Here is a 14,311-nt window from a genome sequence, read left to right on the forward strand (position 1 = left end):
CTTAGGATTGGCTTGGCTATTTGGGCTCTCTTTTGGTTCCATTTGAGTTGTAAAATAGTTTTTTTCTAGTTCTGTGAAGAATGTCACTGGTAGTTTGATAGGAATAGCATTGACTTTATAAATGGCTTTGGACAGTATGGCCATTTTAACAATATTCATTTTTCCTGTCCATGAGCATGGAATGTTTTTCCATTTGTTTGTGTCATCTCTTATTTTAAAACCAGGCTTTAATCTTTTGCTCATAAGCAGCTCTCTCCTGGTCTTCTTTCCTGATTTCTATAACAATACTGTCATTTCCTTCACTGAACATGCTCAAAGCCTTGGAATTATGTTCAACCCCCCCTTTTCCATTATCCCCACATCTAATCATTTTCCAGTGGCTCTTCATTTCTCTCCCTAATCCCATTGCCTGCCACCACTTTCAACCCTTAGAACTTTCCTTCTAATCTCTGCCATTGTTTCCCAATAGGCAACACTGCCCTTGGTCATGCCCTCTAGTTCTTCCATTTTTCACAGTACAAATTAATCTTTCTTAAAACATTATTTTCATAGTGCACATTGCATGGTGTCCATGATGAGAAACTTTCAGTAGCTTCACATTACATATAATGATGATGTCCACATTCCTCTGCCTGGCATTGAAGGCCTCTGACAACCCTCACAATCTATCTTCAACCTAACTCCCTATTACCAAATATGCCAAGTGCCCCTAATGAAGTATGTAGTCTACTTGTGATTCTCCTAAGTACAGCTCATACCTCCCTTTGATGAAATGCTGTTTTCTATTTTTTCCCTGTAACAGACTTACTGATCCTTTAAGTCCCATCTCAAGGGCTTCTTCCTTTGTGTGGCTTTTCCTGAATTTTCAAACAGTAGGTGCCCTTTTACCTAGTTTGCAGGTTAATCCAAAAAGTCAGTTAAAATGGAGAACTGTAAACAAATGATTTACTTAACAAATCTTTTAATATAACTTAAAATACAAATTTACATTCATGTGTCAATCTTCTGTGTAGGGCCAAAGCCTTTGACTATGAAATTGGAACTCTAAGTAGTCTTTCTTGTATCAGCCATAACCATGTTTCATATTAGTTTTGTTTTCCTTAAAGTTGAGCATGCACTTAAAGATTCTTGCAAAGTAACTCGAATGTAAAAATCCTTCTAGTTTGTCTGATTCCCCCCACCACCCCAAACTTTTGCATTTGCTTTATCTACACATGCCTTGCCAGAAGTTTTTAATGATTATCTTCTATTGAATTTTACTCAATTTTCCAAAATTGTTCAAAGAAACAACTCCTCTTCTATTTTATAGCTTTAAATAATATGCATAATTTCATAACAACTACAACTGGCATAAACAAGTTTGGGAACAAAATTAACTGACTCTTGGTAAGCATACAACACAACTGGATACAGTAGAAGTACGTCCGTTTTTTAAAAGTTCCATTTTATCCCTGAACTGCCATCATACTATGAGTTATATAGACAACAGAAAATACTGGTTAAACTTGCAAATTTGTTAAGTGTTAGTTAAGTGGTGATCAACTGAGAATTTTTATTATAACACATTCGTTTTATTGAAATGTAATCATTTGTGTGTGTTTTTCTACTAGTTCTTAAGAGCAGGATCTGTATTTATAGAGTAGATTCTTAGCATAAATCTAGTGAAGGAATTGATGTCAGATGGACGGATAGCAATCACACCTATTTGTCTACCTTCATATGTTTTCCTCCTCTTGAAATATAAATTCCTTTTAAATTTCTGATTATTTGAATTATGTCCAATCTTCAAAGCCTACCCATGATTTCATTGCCTCTATAAACTCCTCCCTAATCCCTTCAGTTAAAAAGTATATCTTAGTTGACACATCTTGTGGTGCCTTGTATTTTTTAAATTATCATGTATAGTTTCTATCTTTGCCTTTCTTAATTGAGGACCAAGCCTATACTGTAGCCTTACAATGCCCTGCACATGGGTTATATCGAATGGATATTTAGTGATGTTCATTGAAAGTCTAAAAAGGTTACTTACTGGAGTGTGGAATTTGTGGTCGGATAAGCCCTATTAGAGTATAGTCACCCATCAGTATCTCTGGGGGATTGGTTCCAGGACTCACGCAGATACCAAAATCTGTGAATACACAAGTCCATTATATAAAATTGTGCAGTATTTGCATACAACCTACACATATCCTCTTGTGTACTCTAAAATTCCTGTAGACTACTTACAATGCAATGTAAATACTATTTAAATAGTTGTTATACTGCATTGTTTGCTATTTTTATTATTTTGTATTGCATTTTTTTCCTGAATATTTTCAATCCATGGTTGGTTGAATCCTCAGATGTGGGAACTGTGGATGTGGAGGGCTGACTGTATTTATTTTATTTTTTCAGAATGTCTTTGGATTGCAGATTTCAATAAAAAAATTAGTAATTTGGCATTTACAGATAAGACATAATTCTAAATAATTTGGCTATTAATGTTAAACAAATAGTAATTTCAAACCTTTGAGATTGTGACAAGGACAAATAGACCTGAGTTCAAATCATGACTTTGCCAATTACTAGTTCTGTCCTTGGACAGATCGTATAATCTCTTTTAACTCTAGTTTTCTTACTACTAAAATCTAAAAATAGAGATTTTTGGTTTTTAGAGCTGTTTTCACAGCAAGCAAGTAATGTGAACATTACTGATAGAATACTTTCAAGAAATAAAGTTAGTCACAATCCAAACTAGGATTTCCATGGGTTAGCACATGAAAAGTGTTTTGTTTCTAAAAACAATGTAGATTATTAGCCCAAAAAATTATAGTATAAACAAGAATCTTCACTGATATAATACCTCATTCCATTAGATTTTCTTTTTGGAGTTAGCAAGATTACTAGCAGAGTACACATTGAAAGCTATTGCTCCTGCTCCACATAGTATTATCAGTCTTGACTGTGGCTGCTTTTCCAGGAACAATTTTTGTTCTGCATCACCTTTTATTAACCTATTTGCATATGAATTTAAGATAAACAAATGGCTTTGCCAATTGAAGTTGCACCTGAAGGTTATCTACTTCTCTACAGTGAGTCCGGCCTGCAGATTTCTTTGCCCAGACACATAAAAATAAAATAATAAACCCTCTGTATTGAAGTTGAAGTATTGTCAATTTTATAAAAATACTCAGACTTTGTTTTTTCTTTGCAGCTGCCTCTCAAAAAAGAAGCCATCATTCTTTCTAACAGTCTAAGTATAAGTGAGTGTCCCAGAATTGAATTTTTACAGCAAAAGCACAAAGATGAGAAGAAAAACTCTCTTAAGCATCAGCTCTTCAGACATGGTAAATACAAATATGCCATGTTTCTGAACTTTTAAATTCTGTCTTCAAATTCATTAATTATTTTCGTATCATTTCTGATACTTGGTTTTATCAACCAACGAGATGTTCTTCAAACCATTTTATTTCAAATTTACCAATGTAGTAATACATGACTTTCTCATCATTAATTTAGCCACACTTTTAACAGATACTTACTGAGTGATTATTATGTCAGCATTAAGAGGAACATTTGTTACTCAGATATTTAATTCAACTTTTCAGGGACATTTTTCACAGTCTGCTTTTGTTCATTATGTTGTGTCACAAAAACTCAGCATATATATATATATATATATATATATGCTGAACTAAACTATATGTGTGTGTAGTATATATATATGTATAGTAGTATATATATAGTAGTATATATAGAGTTGTATATACATATATATATATATATATATATATATATACTACACACACACACCAAATTCACAGGAAATAGAAAAGAATTTGGCCCATATATGTGATAATTATATAATAATTATATAAAGTACTCTAGGCCTTATTTGTCCCGAATCATCATAATGTAAGATGATAAGAAAACCTGGGTTTAAGTTAAAATTAGCTAAAGACAAATTGGAAAGTGTATGGATTGCTTTATAACTTGTCTTATATAAGATAATTTTTTGATAATTCATTCATAGTTACCAGTACGTCATTTGCAGCTTGAATATGTAGAAATATAAGTACACAAACCAATTTATAGGACACTTCTGGGATAGATTCCCTGGTACCCATGGACTAGGGAAAAAGACTATAGCTCATCGTGTCCTTCTTGCCTCACCCTCTTCCACTTTACATTCTTTAGTTCCACAAGTATTTATTGAATGCTTATTATGTGTTAGGCACTGGAAGGGATACAGTCTATGCAAACTAGACAATTTCATCTTTATGGTGCTTATAAATATTAATAATCACATAAATAAATATAAAATCATAGTTATCATATAGGAGCTATAAACATGAAGTATTAATGCATAGTACCAAAGAATGTATAATATGGAGAATAGATCAGGTCAGGGAGTAAGGAACACCTATTCTTTAGTCTCAACCATCCAACCTACTAAAGCAGGGTCTCCAATCCCTGGCCACAGACTGATTGCAGTTTGTGGCCTGTTAGGAACCTGGCCACACAGCAGGAGGTGAGCAGGGGGCAAGTGAGCAAAGCTTCATCTGTATTTGCAGCCACTCCCCATCATTTGCATTACCGCATGAGCTCCGCCTCCTGTCACATCAGTGGCAGCATTAGATTCTTATAGGGGCGCGAACCCTATTGTGAACTGCACATGCGAGGGATCTGGGTTGTGCGCTCCTTATGAGAACCTAATGCCTGATGATATGTCAGTTGTCTCCCAACACCCCCAGATGGGACCATCTAGATGCAGGAAAACATGCTCAGGGCTCCCACTGATTCTACATTTTGGTGAGTTATATAATTATTTCATTATATGTTACAATGTAATAATAATAGAAATAAAGTACACAATAAATATAATACACTTGAATCATCCTGAAACCATCCTCCCATCCCCAGTCTGGGGGAAAATTGTCTTCCATGAAACCAGTCCCTGGTGCCAAAAAGGTTGGAGACCACTGTACTAAAGATTGGGTAGTCAGAAATTGGGTTAACTTAATTCTATAAGAATGACATTCTAGGTTCCAGATTGCTAAGATGAATCATTCTGAACTAAACGATACGTGTTTTGCAGTTTTTTATCCAGTTAATAATAATTATAAAATTAAGCAGGTTATTGAGTCTAGAAAGAACTCCTTAACTCCTTACTGGAAAAAACCTTTTATTCTTTATCATTCTTCTCCATTTTCATATTAAGAAATACCTCACAATGTTCTGCTAGATCTTTCTGGAATGTTTTCCAAAACAATTAGGTTCTCCTAATTTACATTTTATATCTTGTACATAGTAAAAACAAACAAAATTCATTTGAACATTTTATGTATTATGATTATAAATTATGTTTTTAAATTCTTGACTTTAGGATTTAATGAATCCCAAGGATCCTTAAGAATCTAAAGGAAAATGAAATGTTTATTCATTAAGTAGACATATATTGAGTGCCTCCTACCATCTAAGCTATGTGCTAGGTGCTACTGAACTTTTACCCAGTTAACAACAACCAAAGTTTATTTTTAACTACTTAAAAAACCTTGCCAAATTAATGTGTTCTTTCCTTCTCCCTCTTCTGTAAAGCTTTGCTTGATATAATCACACAACACCTCTTTTATAATTATTTCATGTATTCAACAAATATTTGTTGAGCATCTATTTTGGATGGAGCAATGTGCTACGCGCTGTACAGTAGCAAACAAGAGAGCCAGCATCTCTGCCTTTACAGAACATACAGTTTAGTCTTGGGCCAATAAAGAAGGTTATGTTGGAAAATTATTAAAGTTAATTATTCTTAAGAATTACTTCTTTTTTTTATATTTAGGCATCCTCCTCATTACAAAAGTTTTCCTTGGCCAGAGTGTTCAGGCCCATGAAAAAGAATCCATCAGTCAATCCAACTATCCAATGGTTAATTCAGTGTTCATTCCTCGGAAATATTTACTAAGTATGTCTGTCATAAAGATTAATGTGGTTTCATCTCTCTGAATGAAAAATGTTTGTGTTTAATACAGATACTCACAGTTTTATTTCTACTTAACAAAGTTTGTAGAATTTTCTACAAAAATCTGTTACTAGCCACTAATAATTTTTATATTCCCTACCTCAAAGACATTTATATATGGGTGTGGGTAGATAATCTGGCAAATTTTAATGTAATTATGTATTTGTGTGTGTGTGTGTGTGTGTGTGTGTGTGTTCATCTTCAAAGAATTAAAAAACCATCCAACTTTTAACAAGAGTTTGAGAGAAATACGTTTGTCAAAATTACATGGCCACACATTGAATAGAAAAGTGAAAAAGTATGAAAAGGAAAAGGATATGAATAAAATTAAGCACTACTAGTCTATGTAGTGAAAGGATTCATATAATTAAAAAGTATTTATATAATTAAAAAGCTAGAGTGGAAAGGATGAAAGAAAAAATCCTCAATAATATAACTGTAGCAACTTACTGAGTTTGTTATTTATTAAAAAATGAAAGAAAATCTTCAATAATATAACTGTTGCATCTTATCGAGTTTTTTATTTATTAAACTATGTAAGAATGAAAAAGTATGTTTCAATTTGAGGAAATGTGTTTGCTTTGCTTGTTTTTGTTTTTACTCTAGATTCTGTCATGGGACAAAGAAACTGTGATTGCAGTGTTCGGCAGTGCAAGTGGTTTGTCTTTGATCACGACCTTGTTTTGCCGGAATATGTTGTTGAATTTGAGTATATTACAATGGTATGAATTGTTACATATTTTTAAAGACTAATTCTAATTCCTTAAATGTGAACAAAGTAGTAGTTTGAAGTCGAATAATGCTATGTCAAGTTTATATTATGTGCATGTGTGTATAATTGTTATTTTGTGAATAACTTAATTTTCAAAACAAGTCAACTAATATTTTTTAGGCAAATAATCAAATGATTAATATATGGCTGTACTCCCACTGGAAAAGATTCAGTCTACTTTGAAGATTCAAAATACATTGAAACTACATTGAAGAATAAACATGAAAATGTGCCCTCACTTTAACCTCACTGCCATTCTCTTTCACCAGGGAATCCACTGTTAACAGTTTTATGGGTTTGCTTTCAATCCTTTTTCTATGCATTTACATATATAATAACAGATACCATTTGACATAGTAGAAACAAGGTCTAAGTATTCTGTGATTTTTTTGCCTTTAACAATATGTTTTGAACATATTTCCACTTTAGTACATATAGATGGGTATTTCATTATTTTGGTGGCTGCATATTATTCAGTAATACTAATTTATTTAACTATTCTCCTGTTGATATATTGTGTCCATATTTATTATTTAAAATAATATTTCAGTGAACATCATTGTAGATGTATCTTTATACAAATATGGAAGTTTCTCTACAGGATAGATTTGTAGAAAACTTGGGAGTCAAAGGATATATGCATCTTAAATTTTGTTAGATTTTGCCAAATTCTCTCCACAAAGACTTAGGACTGTTTTACAAATTTCCAAGTGTGTGTGACAGTGCATGTCTCATTACATTTGCCAACACAAGATGTTATCAGTCTCTTTTGGCCTCTATGGTGGGCAAAAAACAAGATATTTTATTCTTTCATATGCTTAAAATTATTTACAGTTGTATGAACCAACTCTTATATCTTTTGACCATTTTCTATTAAACTCTGTCTTTCTTGTATTAATTGGGAAAATCCTTACATACATTCTGGATTTCAGTACTTTATCGTAGCCCAGGCATGGTGGCTCACGCCTGTAATCCCAGGAGTTCAAGGTGAGAGGATTGCTTGAGCCCAGGAGTTTGAGACCAGCCTGGGCAACAGAGTGAGACCTTGTCTCTACAAAAAATTTTAAAAATTAAAAAAATTAAAAATCATTTATCTTATATATGTTGCAAATATTTTCTGTCACTTGCCTTTTAATTTTAATTGTAAGAAAAACTCGGCCGGGCGCTGTGGCTCATGCCTGTAATCCCAACACTTTGGGAGGCCAAAGCGGGCAGATCATGAGGTCAGGAGATCGAGACCATCCTGGCTAATCATCCTCGTCTCTACTAAAAATACAAAAAATTAGCCAGGCATGGTGGCGGGCGCCTATAGTCCCAGCTACTCGGGAGGCTGAGGCAGGAGAATGGCGTGAACCCGGGAGGCGGAGCTTGCAGTGAGCAGAGATCGTGGCATGGCATTCCAGCCTGGGCGACAGAGCGAGACTCCGTCTCAAAAAAAAAAAAAAGAAAAGAAAGAAAACTCATCATTTTAATTTGTAATTCACAAGTTAATTTTTAAGAGGTCAGCTCTCTCAATCTTATCCTGTATGGATTCTGAATTTTATGTCTTATGTCAAAAAGCCTGTAATAAATATTCTTTATTTTCTTACAATACTTATACAACTTGTTTTAAAGCCTTTGGCTTTTTTAATCCATCTAGAAATTGTTTTATGGTGTGTGAGGTAGAAAGGTGGTCAATTTTTTTAAATGAATAAATACTTAGGCATTATCTTTTCTGCTCTATTTCAAAATACAACCTTTATTGTTAAAATTATTTGCATATATTAGGAATCTGTCTATATGAATCTATTCTGTTCCATTGAGCTCTTTCATCTAATTTTGGATCACTATCACATTTGTTTTGGTTATTACAAACTTCATATATCTTGATGTGTGATAGGGCAAATCCCCTTCCTCTGTCCCCACTCATCTTTTTAAACTTTTTTTTGACTCTTCTTAAACAGTATCTTTTTCCAAATAAAATTTAGAATAGCTTGTCAAGCTCTATTTTAAAATCCTATTAAAATATGATTGAAATTATATTGAATTTAAAACTTAATTTGGTGTGAACTGACTACTTTGCTGTATTGGACTTCTTGTTCTAGGAACATGATAATCTGTCTACTCCATTTACTCAGGTCCTCTCTTACAGTTTTCTTTATATAGGTCTCCAACATGTCTTGTGAAGTTTAGTTCTGGACCTTTATATTTCATATTGCTATAATTAATGGGATTATATTAGTCAAGTATGCCTTTAGCAAAAGATACAGAAACCCAGACAAACAGTAAACAGATAGAAGTTCATTTAACTCACATAACAACTCAAGAGATGGGCAATACCTGGCAGTTGTGACCATTCAATGATGTCAGCAAAGACCTTGGTTCCATCATCCTCCTGCTTGCCGCTTTATGAGCCCTTTCGATGTGATGATTCAAGTCTTTCTTGTCTTCTGGAAAGTTTGCTTCTCTTAGTTCCTTGGTTATTTCTTCTCTTCCATTCTCTATTAGGCCCTCTGGAACACCCCTATTAGTTAAATATTGGATGTTCCAAATTGATCCTTCATGCCTTTTAATTTTTTCTCTTCTATTTTATACTCTATTTTTAAATTATTTGTTTTGAAATATTTTCTCAATCTTAGCTTCCACATTGCTAATTTGATCTGCTACCATATCCACTTGGTTCTCAGGATATTTACTAAATTTTTATTTTAATAATTGTTTTTATTTTAGCTTTGAAGTGTGTGTCCTTTTCTTTTCCATAGCAGCTTATTCTTTTATCACAGATACTTTATTGTCATAGATTTTCAAAAATTCTCTGATGAAGTATTTTGGTTTTTTCTAGAACCAGTTCTGTTTATGTGGCTCTTGCTCATTCATCCACAATTCTTACCATAATTACTGAATTACCTGATAATTAAGGTAACTAATTGCTCTTTGTTCAAGTTTCTCTGGATCTGATTTTAAAAGTGTTTATCTCCTGCATATTTTTTAGCCAGAGGTTACATTTCTGATCCTATTTACCTGTCAGTTCAGTCCTTTCTGATTTATGTGTCACAATTTCTAGGCTTTTGTAGGTACCCTCTTCACAGTTATGAAATATTTTAAAATTATCTTTTGCCAGTTTTAAGAAATGTTCACTGGGTGGGGATAGATACACCATGCATAGCCTAAAATTTTAATCTGCTCTCATAGGTGTCCTAATGTGATTCTGATAATCACAGATATGACTGTATAACTAAAAATGTCAACACATCTTTTCTACATAGCCTGTTTGTTTTTCAAAATGATAAATATAGCAACTGATTTTGCAATGTTTTTAATACATTTTTTAGGTCAAAGCACCCTCTTTATTTTCTGTATTCAACAATGTTATTCTAGAAGAAAGCAAAAAAAACCCAGAAGTATCAGTATTTTCCAAGGATTTGAAATTTGATGATGAAGTTATAAAAATGGAACCCAGAATCAAGGCCCGACCAAAACTGATTAGTTTGGATGATAAAACAATACTTTCCCTTGCAAAGACTAGCGTTTACAGTCATATTGTGGTGAGTATTGTGAGGAATATAGCTTTGAGACAGGAATCTTGAATTTGGAATCAGAATCTAGCATATGAAGTCGAAAGATACTAAACTGCCTGTCTGATGATGCCAGGTACAATGCTACCTAAAGTGTCCATTTCTCTTTTTCTACATGGATTAAATCAGTGCTCTCTAGTAGTAATATAATGTGAACCACATATGTAATTTTTACTTCTCTAGTGGCTGTGTTTTTAAAAGTTTTTTTAAAAAGTAAAATTAATTTTAATAATATATTTTATTTAACTGAAATAGTTTGTTTTCTATTTCTATAACAAAATACCACAGACTGAGTAATTTATAAAGAGAATACGTTTATTTAGCTCATCGTTCTGGAGGCTGGGACATCCAAGAGCATGGTGCCTGCATCTGGTGAGGGCCTCTTGCAGTGTCATAAAATGGCAGTGGGCATCACATAGCAAGAAGGCAAGAGCAAGAGAGCCAGAGAGAGCTGATTTTATAACAAATTTACTCCCGAGATAATAGACCCTCTCCTCTAAAGTGACATTAATCCATTCATGAAGGCAGAGGGATTAAGTTTCTAACACATGAACTTTTGGGGGACACATTCAAACTATAGCACCTGCATATCTAAACTATTATCATGTTAACATGGAACCAGTATGAATATTCATTAATGGGGTAATTTCATCCTAACTCTTAATTCTGAAGTATATTTTACACTCTGAGCACATTAAGACTAGTCACATTTCAAGTGCTCAATAGCCATTTGAGGTGGCCTTCCAATTAGCAAGGGATTTTATTCCTGAATAACCAATCAGTTCTCTTTAATAAGATAAAGGCAGATAAGTTTTAAATAAGCTTCTAGAATTAATCAACATAGAATATGGGATCTTTACAAAATTAATCAACAGAAATCAGGTTACTTATTAAAGTGACTTACTTTATGCCGAGACAATTCTACTGAGATATTAGGCCTACTTCTATGTCTGACTTTTAGATGTGTTCATTTCAGATCTGCTGCTACCACTCTATCCAAACTACTATAGTTTCTTACCTAGACTATTGCCCCAGCCTTCCAACCGGACTCTCTGTACTCTACTATTGCAATCTTGCACAACTCCAGAAGGCAAAATTCACATTATATTCTCTAGTGTGCCCTTTGGGTGTCATTCATTATATAACTGAATAGAACTCAATACAAGATAAGGGGAGTAGGATGCCTCTAGAGTTATGCAACAGAGGCCCTGTCCTGTGTCTGTAAATGTGCAGCATAATAAGAGCAATCTTCTGGCTGACAGTACTGAGAAATTATTATTTCTGCACTATAATATCTAGATTTACTATTTTAGTAAGAAATTAGTTTACCTGAGTCAAAAACATCAATTTAGTGGAGGAAATAGATATGTGAACACATGTAGGAAGCTCAGAGTTACTGGGAGAGATTTATAGAAAGAGGTGAGCTTTGAGTGGATTTTGAAGGACATAAGAAATTTAGTTGTTTACATCTTCCAGACAGAGAAAATATTCTTACTGTAGAAACATGGTTTTGAAAGATCCAGATGTCTTCAGGGAACACTGAAAAATTTAGTATGCCTAGAATATAGTGTTACAATGGTGGAGGGTAAAGATGTAGGTTGGAATTCAAGAAAGACACAGGAAACCAGGGCTGGAAGAGTATGAGGTTGTAGCCAAATTAGGATGGATTTTGGAAGCCAAAATTTAAAAGTTTAGATTCTTCTGTTTAAGGAACAGACTCCCTTTAAAGACCCTAACTTTGACAGCTTGTGCATGGAATTAACTGAAATCAGACTGGTGGTATGGAAATTCAGTAGAAAACTATTGCACTATCCAAAGGAAAAATCCATTCATTTCTTCACTGGATAACCAGAAAACCAGCTGCACCGTTACATCACCACTACCACTGCCTAAGTCTGCTAAGGCACTGATAGTGGTGATATAACGGTGCAGCCTGTTTGAGAAACAGTTCTACAATCAAATGTATAAAGAAAAGAGGGAAAGCGGGTGATCAACAGTACGTTAGATAGTGAAGCTCTTTATCAGACACATAGGGAAGATGAAATCAGTTGTGGACATGTTAAATGTAAGGTTTCTGTAGAATATATCATGGATGATACCCATATGTGACTTATAAAATCACTAGTCTGCATAAATTGGCCCTTAACAATTTTAGCTAATTTTGACAGCTATTAGAAATTTAATTGTTTCTCCCTTCTAGGAATTTTGTTATGTCCACAATATAAGGCATAAGATGGTGGTGGTGAATGAAGATAGCTGGGAGATAGATACTTGATACTGTAGTCAGTTGCATTAATACATTGTCTTTTGCTCGTTTATTTTGCAAGCTATACATAAATAGTCTTTACTTGATACCATTCATAATGGTATAAAGACAGAAAAACATATAGGCATCAGGATCTCTCCTTTAGTATAAATGTGTAATAATATTTGTTTTTATATAGCCTAGAATGAAATGGACAAGAAAAGTCTGGGCCAAATTCTGATGTAGGTGTTGTCTTAAACAATCTCCCACCTCCTCCTTTGACCTTCTGTCCTCCTACTTCAGCACCCTCAGCTTTTCTTCTTTGGTTCGGTGCCCTCATACATTTTCCTGCCATCTCTCTTGTGTGAGGTATCCTACCTGATACCCCAAATCTTTAGGGTCCCCATTGTTCACTGGTTAGCCTTAGAAACAGATCTACCCTAATAAGTATCTTAACACATGTATTTATTTTCTAAAAAGAATTTCATGCCAATTGCTGATAAACTTAGACCAAGTGAGAAATCATATTAACCAAGAACCAGGTCTAGTGATACTATTACAAATTATTTATCTTTTAACATCATAGATTAGATTTTTTTCTTATTGACTGTTTCTTAATGCTATTTAAAATAACTGCTTTCTTATTTTGTAGTATATTGGCTCAAATAATTGTTCTAAATATTTTAGATATCCACACTTCAGTTTGATGTAGAATGTAACCTGTATTATTTTTTAATGTATATTTTATTTTACTTCAGAGTCTGAATCTACATGGAAACAGCTTGAGTAAATTGAGAGATCTCTCCAAGTTAACAGGACTTCGAAAACTAAATATTAGCTTTAATGAATTTACCTGTTTAGATGATGTATACCACTTGGTAAGAACTGTTCCTTTGAATCTAAAAAAGTGAAACTCATAGAAACAAAAGTAGAATGGTGGTTATCAGGGCCTAAGAGCTAGGGGAAATGGGGAGATATTGGTAAAGGGTATAAACTTTCAGTTACAAATTAGACAAATTCTAGGTATCTAATGCACAGCAAGTGTGGTGATGGATGTGTTAATTTGATTGTGGTAATCATTACACAGTTATATCAAATCATTACATTGTATACCTTGAACATATTCAAATTTATTCTGCCAATTTAATATTTTTTAAAAACTGTGCTGACTCTGGGCACACTGCCCAGGAGTTAGGCCTGCTCTCAAAGGAACAGCTATAAAATAAAAAGAAAAAACTTTGGTGCAGAAAAAAGATCATGAAGTCAGAGGACAAATGATAAATTGGAATAAGCATTTGAAAAAAGAACTGTCCTTTTGAAAATATTAATGTAAAATAAAATAATTAATGGATAAATTATTTTTGTAATTATGGCTTCATATCTACCATTTACAAGATTATACAGCCTAAATCAGCCTAAATACATATACTGTATTATGTTACTTTCTCTAAAACAGGTCTTAGGTTGAACTTTTGTTTGCAGACAAAATCTGTACCAGTGGTCATATCTCATTTCTATCTACTTTAAAATGAATATATTAAAATAACTTCTCAAATTTGCTTTTATAATGTACTTTGGTGTAATTTCCATTTTTTTCTACTCTTGTTTTCCCACTCTTCTTTCTCTCTTTCTCGTGAATCCCTATTTCTTTTTCATTTTGTAGTTCACCACTTCACATCTTAAGATGGTCAGTTCCTCCCATCTGCTCATCCAGGCTGTTATTTCTCTTTCTTTCTGTCTTG

At 33.5% G+C, this 14,311-nt stretch overlaps 1 protein-coding gene across 10 annotated transcripts in view; it reads left to right on the top strand.

Annotated features, from left to right (window-relative positions):
- The window catches only part of LRRC9 (leucine rich repeat containing 9), a 155,961-nt gene that overhangs the window by 53,665 nt on the left and 87,985 nt on the right, over positions 1 to 14,311 (top strand). For 8 of the 10 annotated variants that reach the window (XM_054530694.2, XM_024231861.3, XM_054530697.2 and 5 more), the window contains 5 exons: positions 3,194 to 3,326; positions 5,819 to 5,941; positions 6,605 to 6,720; positions 10,082 to 10,294; positions 13,328 to 13,447. In XM_054530694.2, the coding sequence (XP_054386669.2) occupies positions 3,194 to 3,326; positions 5,819 to 5,941; positions 6,605 to 6,720; positions 10,082 to 10,294; positions 13,328 to 13,447 (705 nt within the window). The remainder of the gene's footprint in view (positions 1 to 3,193; positions 3,327 to 5,818; positions 5,942 to 6,604; positions 6,721 to 10,081; positions 10,295 to 13,327; positions 13,448 to 14,311) is intronic. The other 2 variants (XM_054530698.2, XM_054530702.2) reach the window with 1 other exon arrangement.

The sequence above is a fragment of the Pongo abelii genome, chromosome 15 (genome assembly GCF_028885655.2).
Source record: "Pongo abelii isolate AG06213 chromosome 15, NHGRI_mPonAbe1-v2.0_pri, whole genome shotgun sequence".
NCBI classification, from domain to species: Eukaryota; Metazoa; Chordata; class Mammalia; order Primates; family Hominidae; genus Pongo; species Pongo abelii.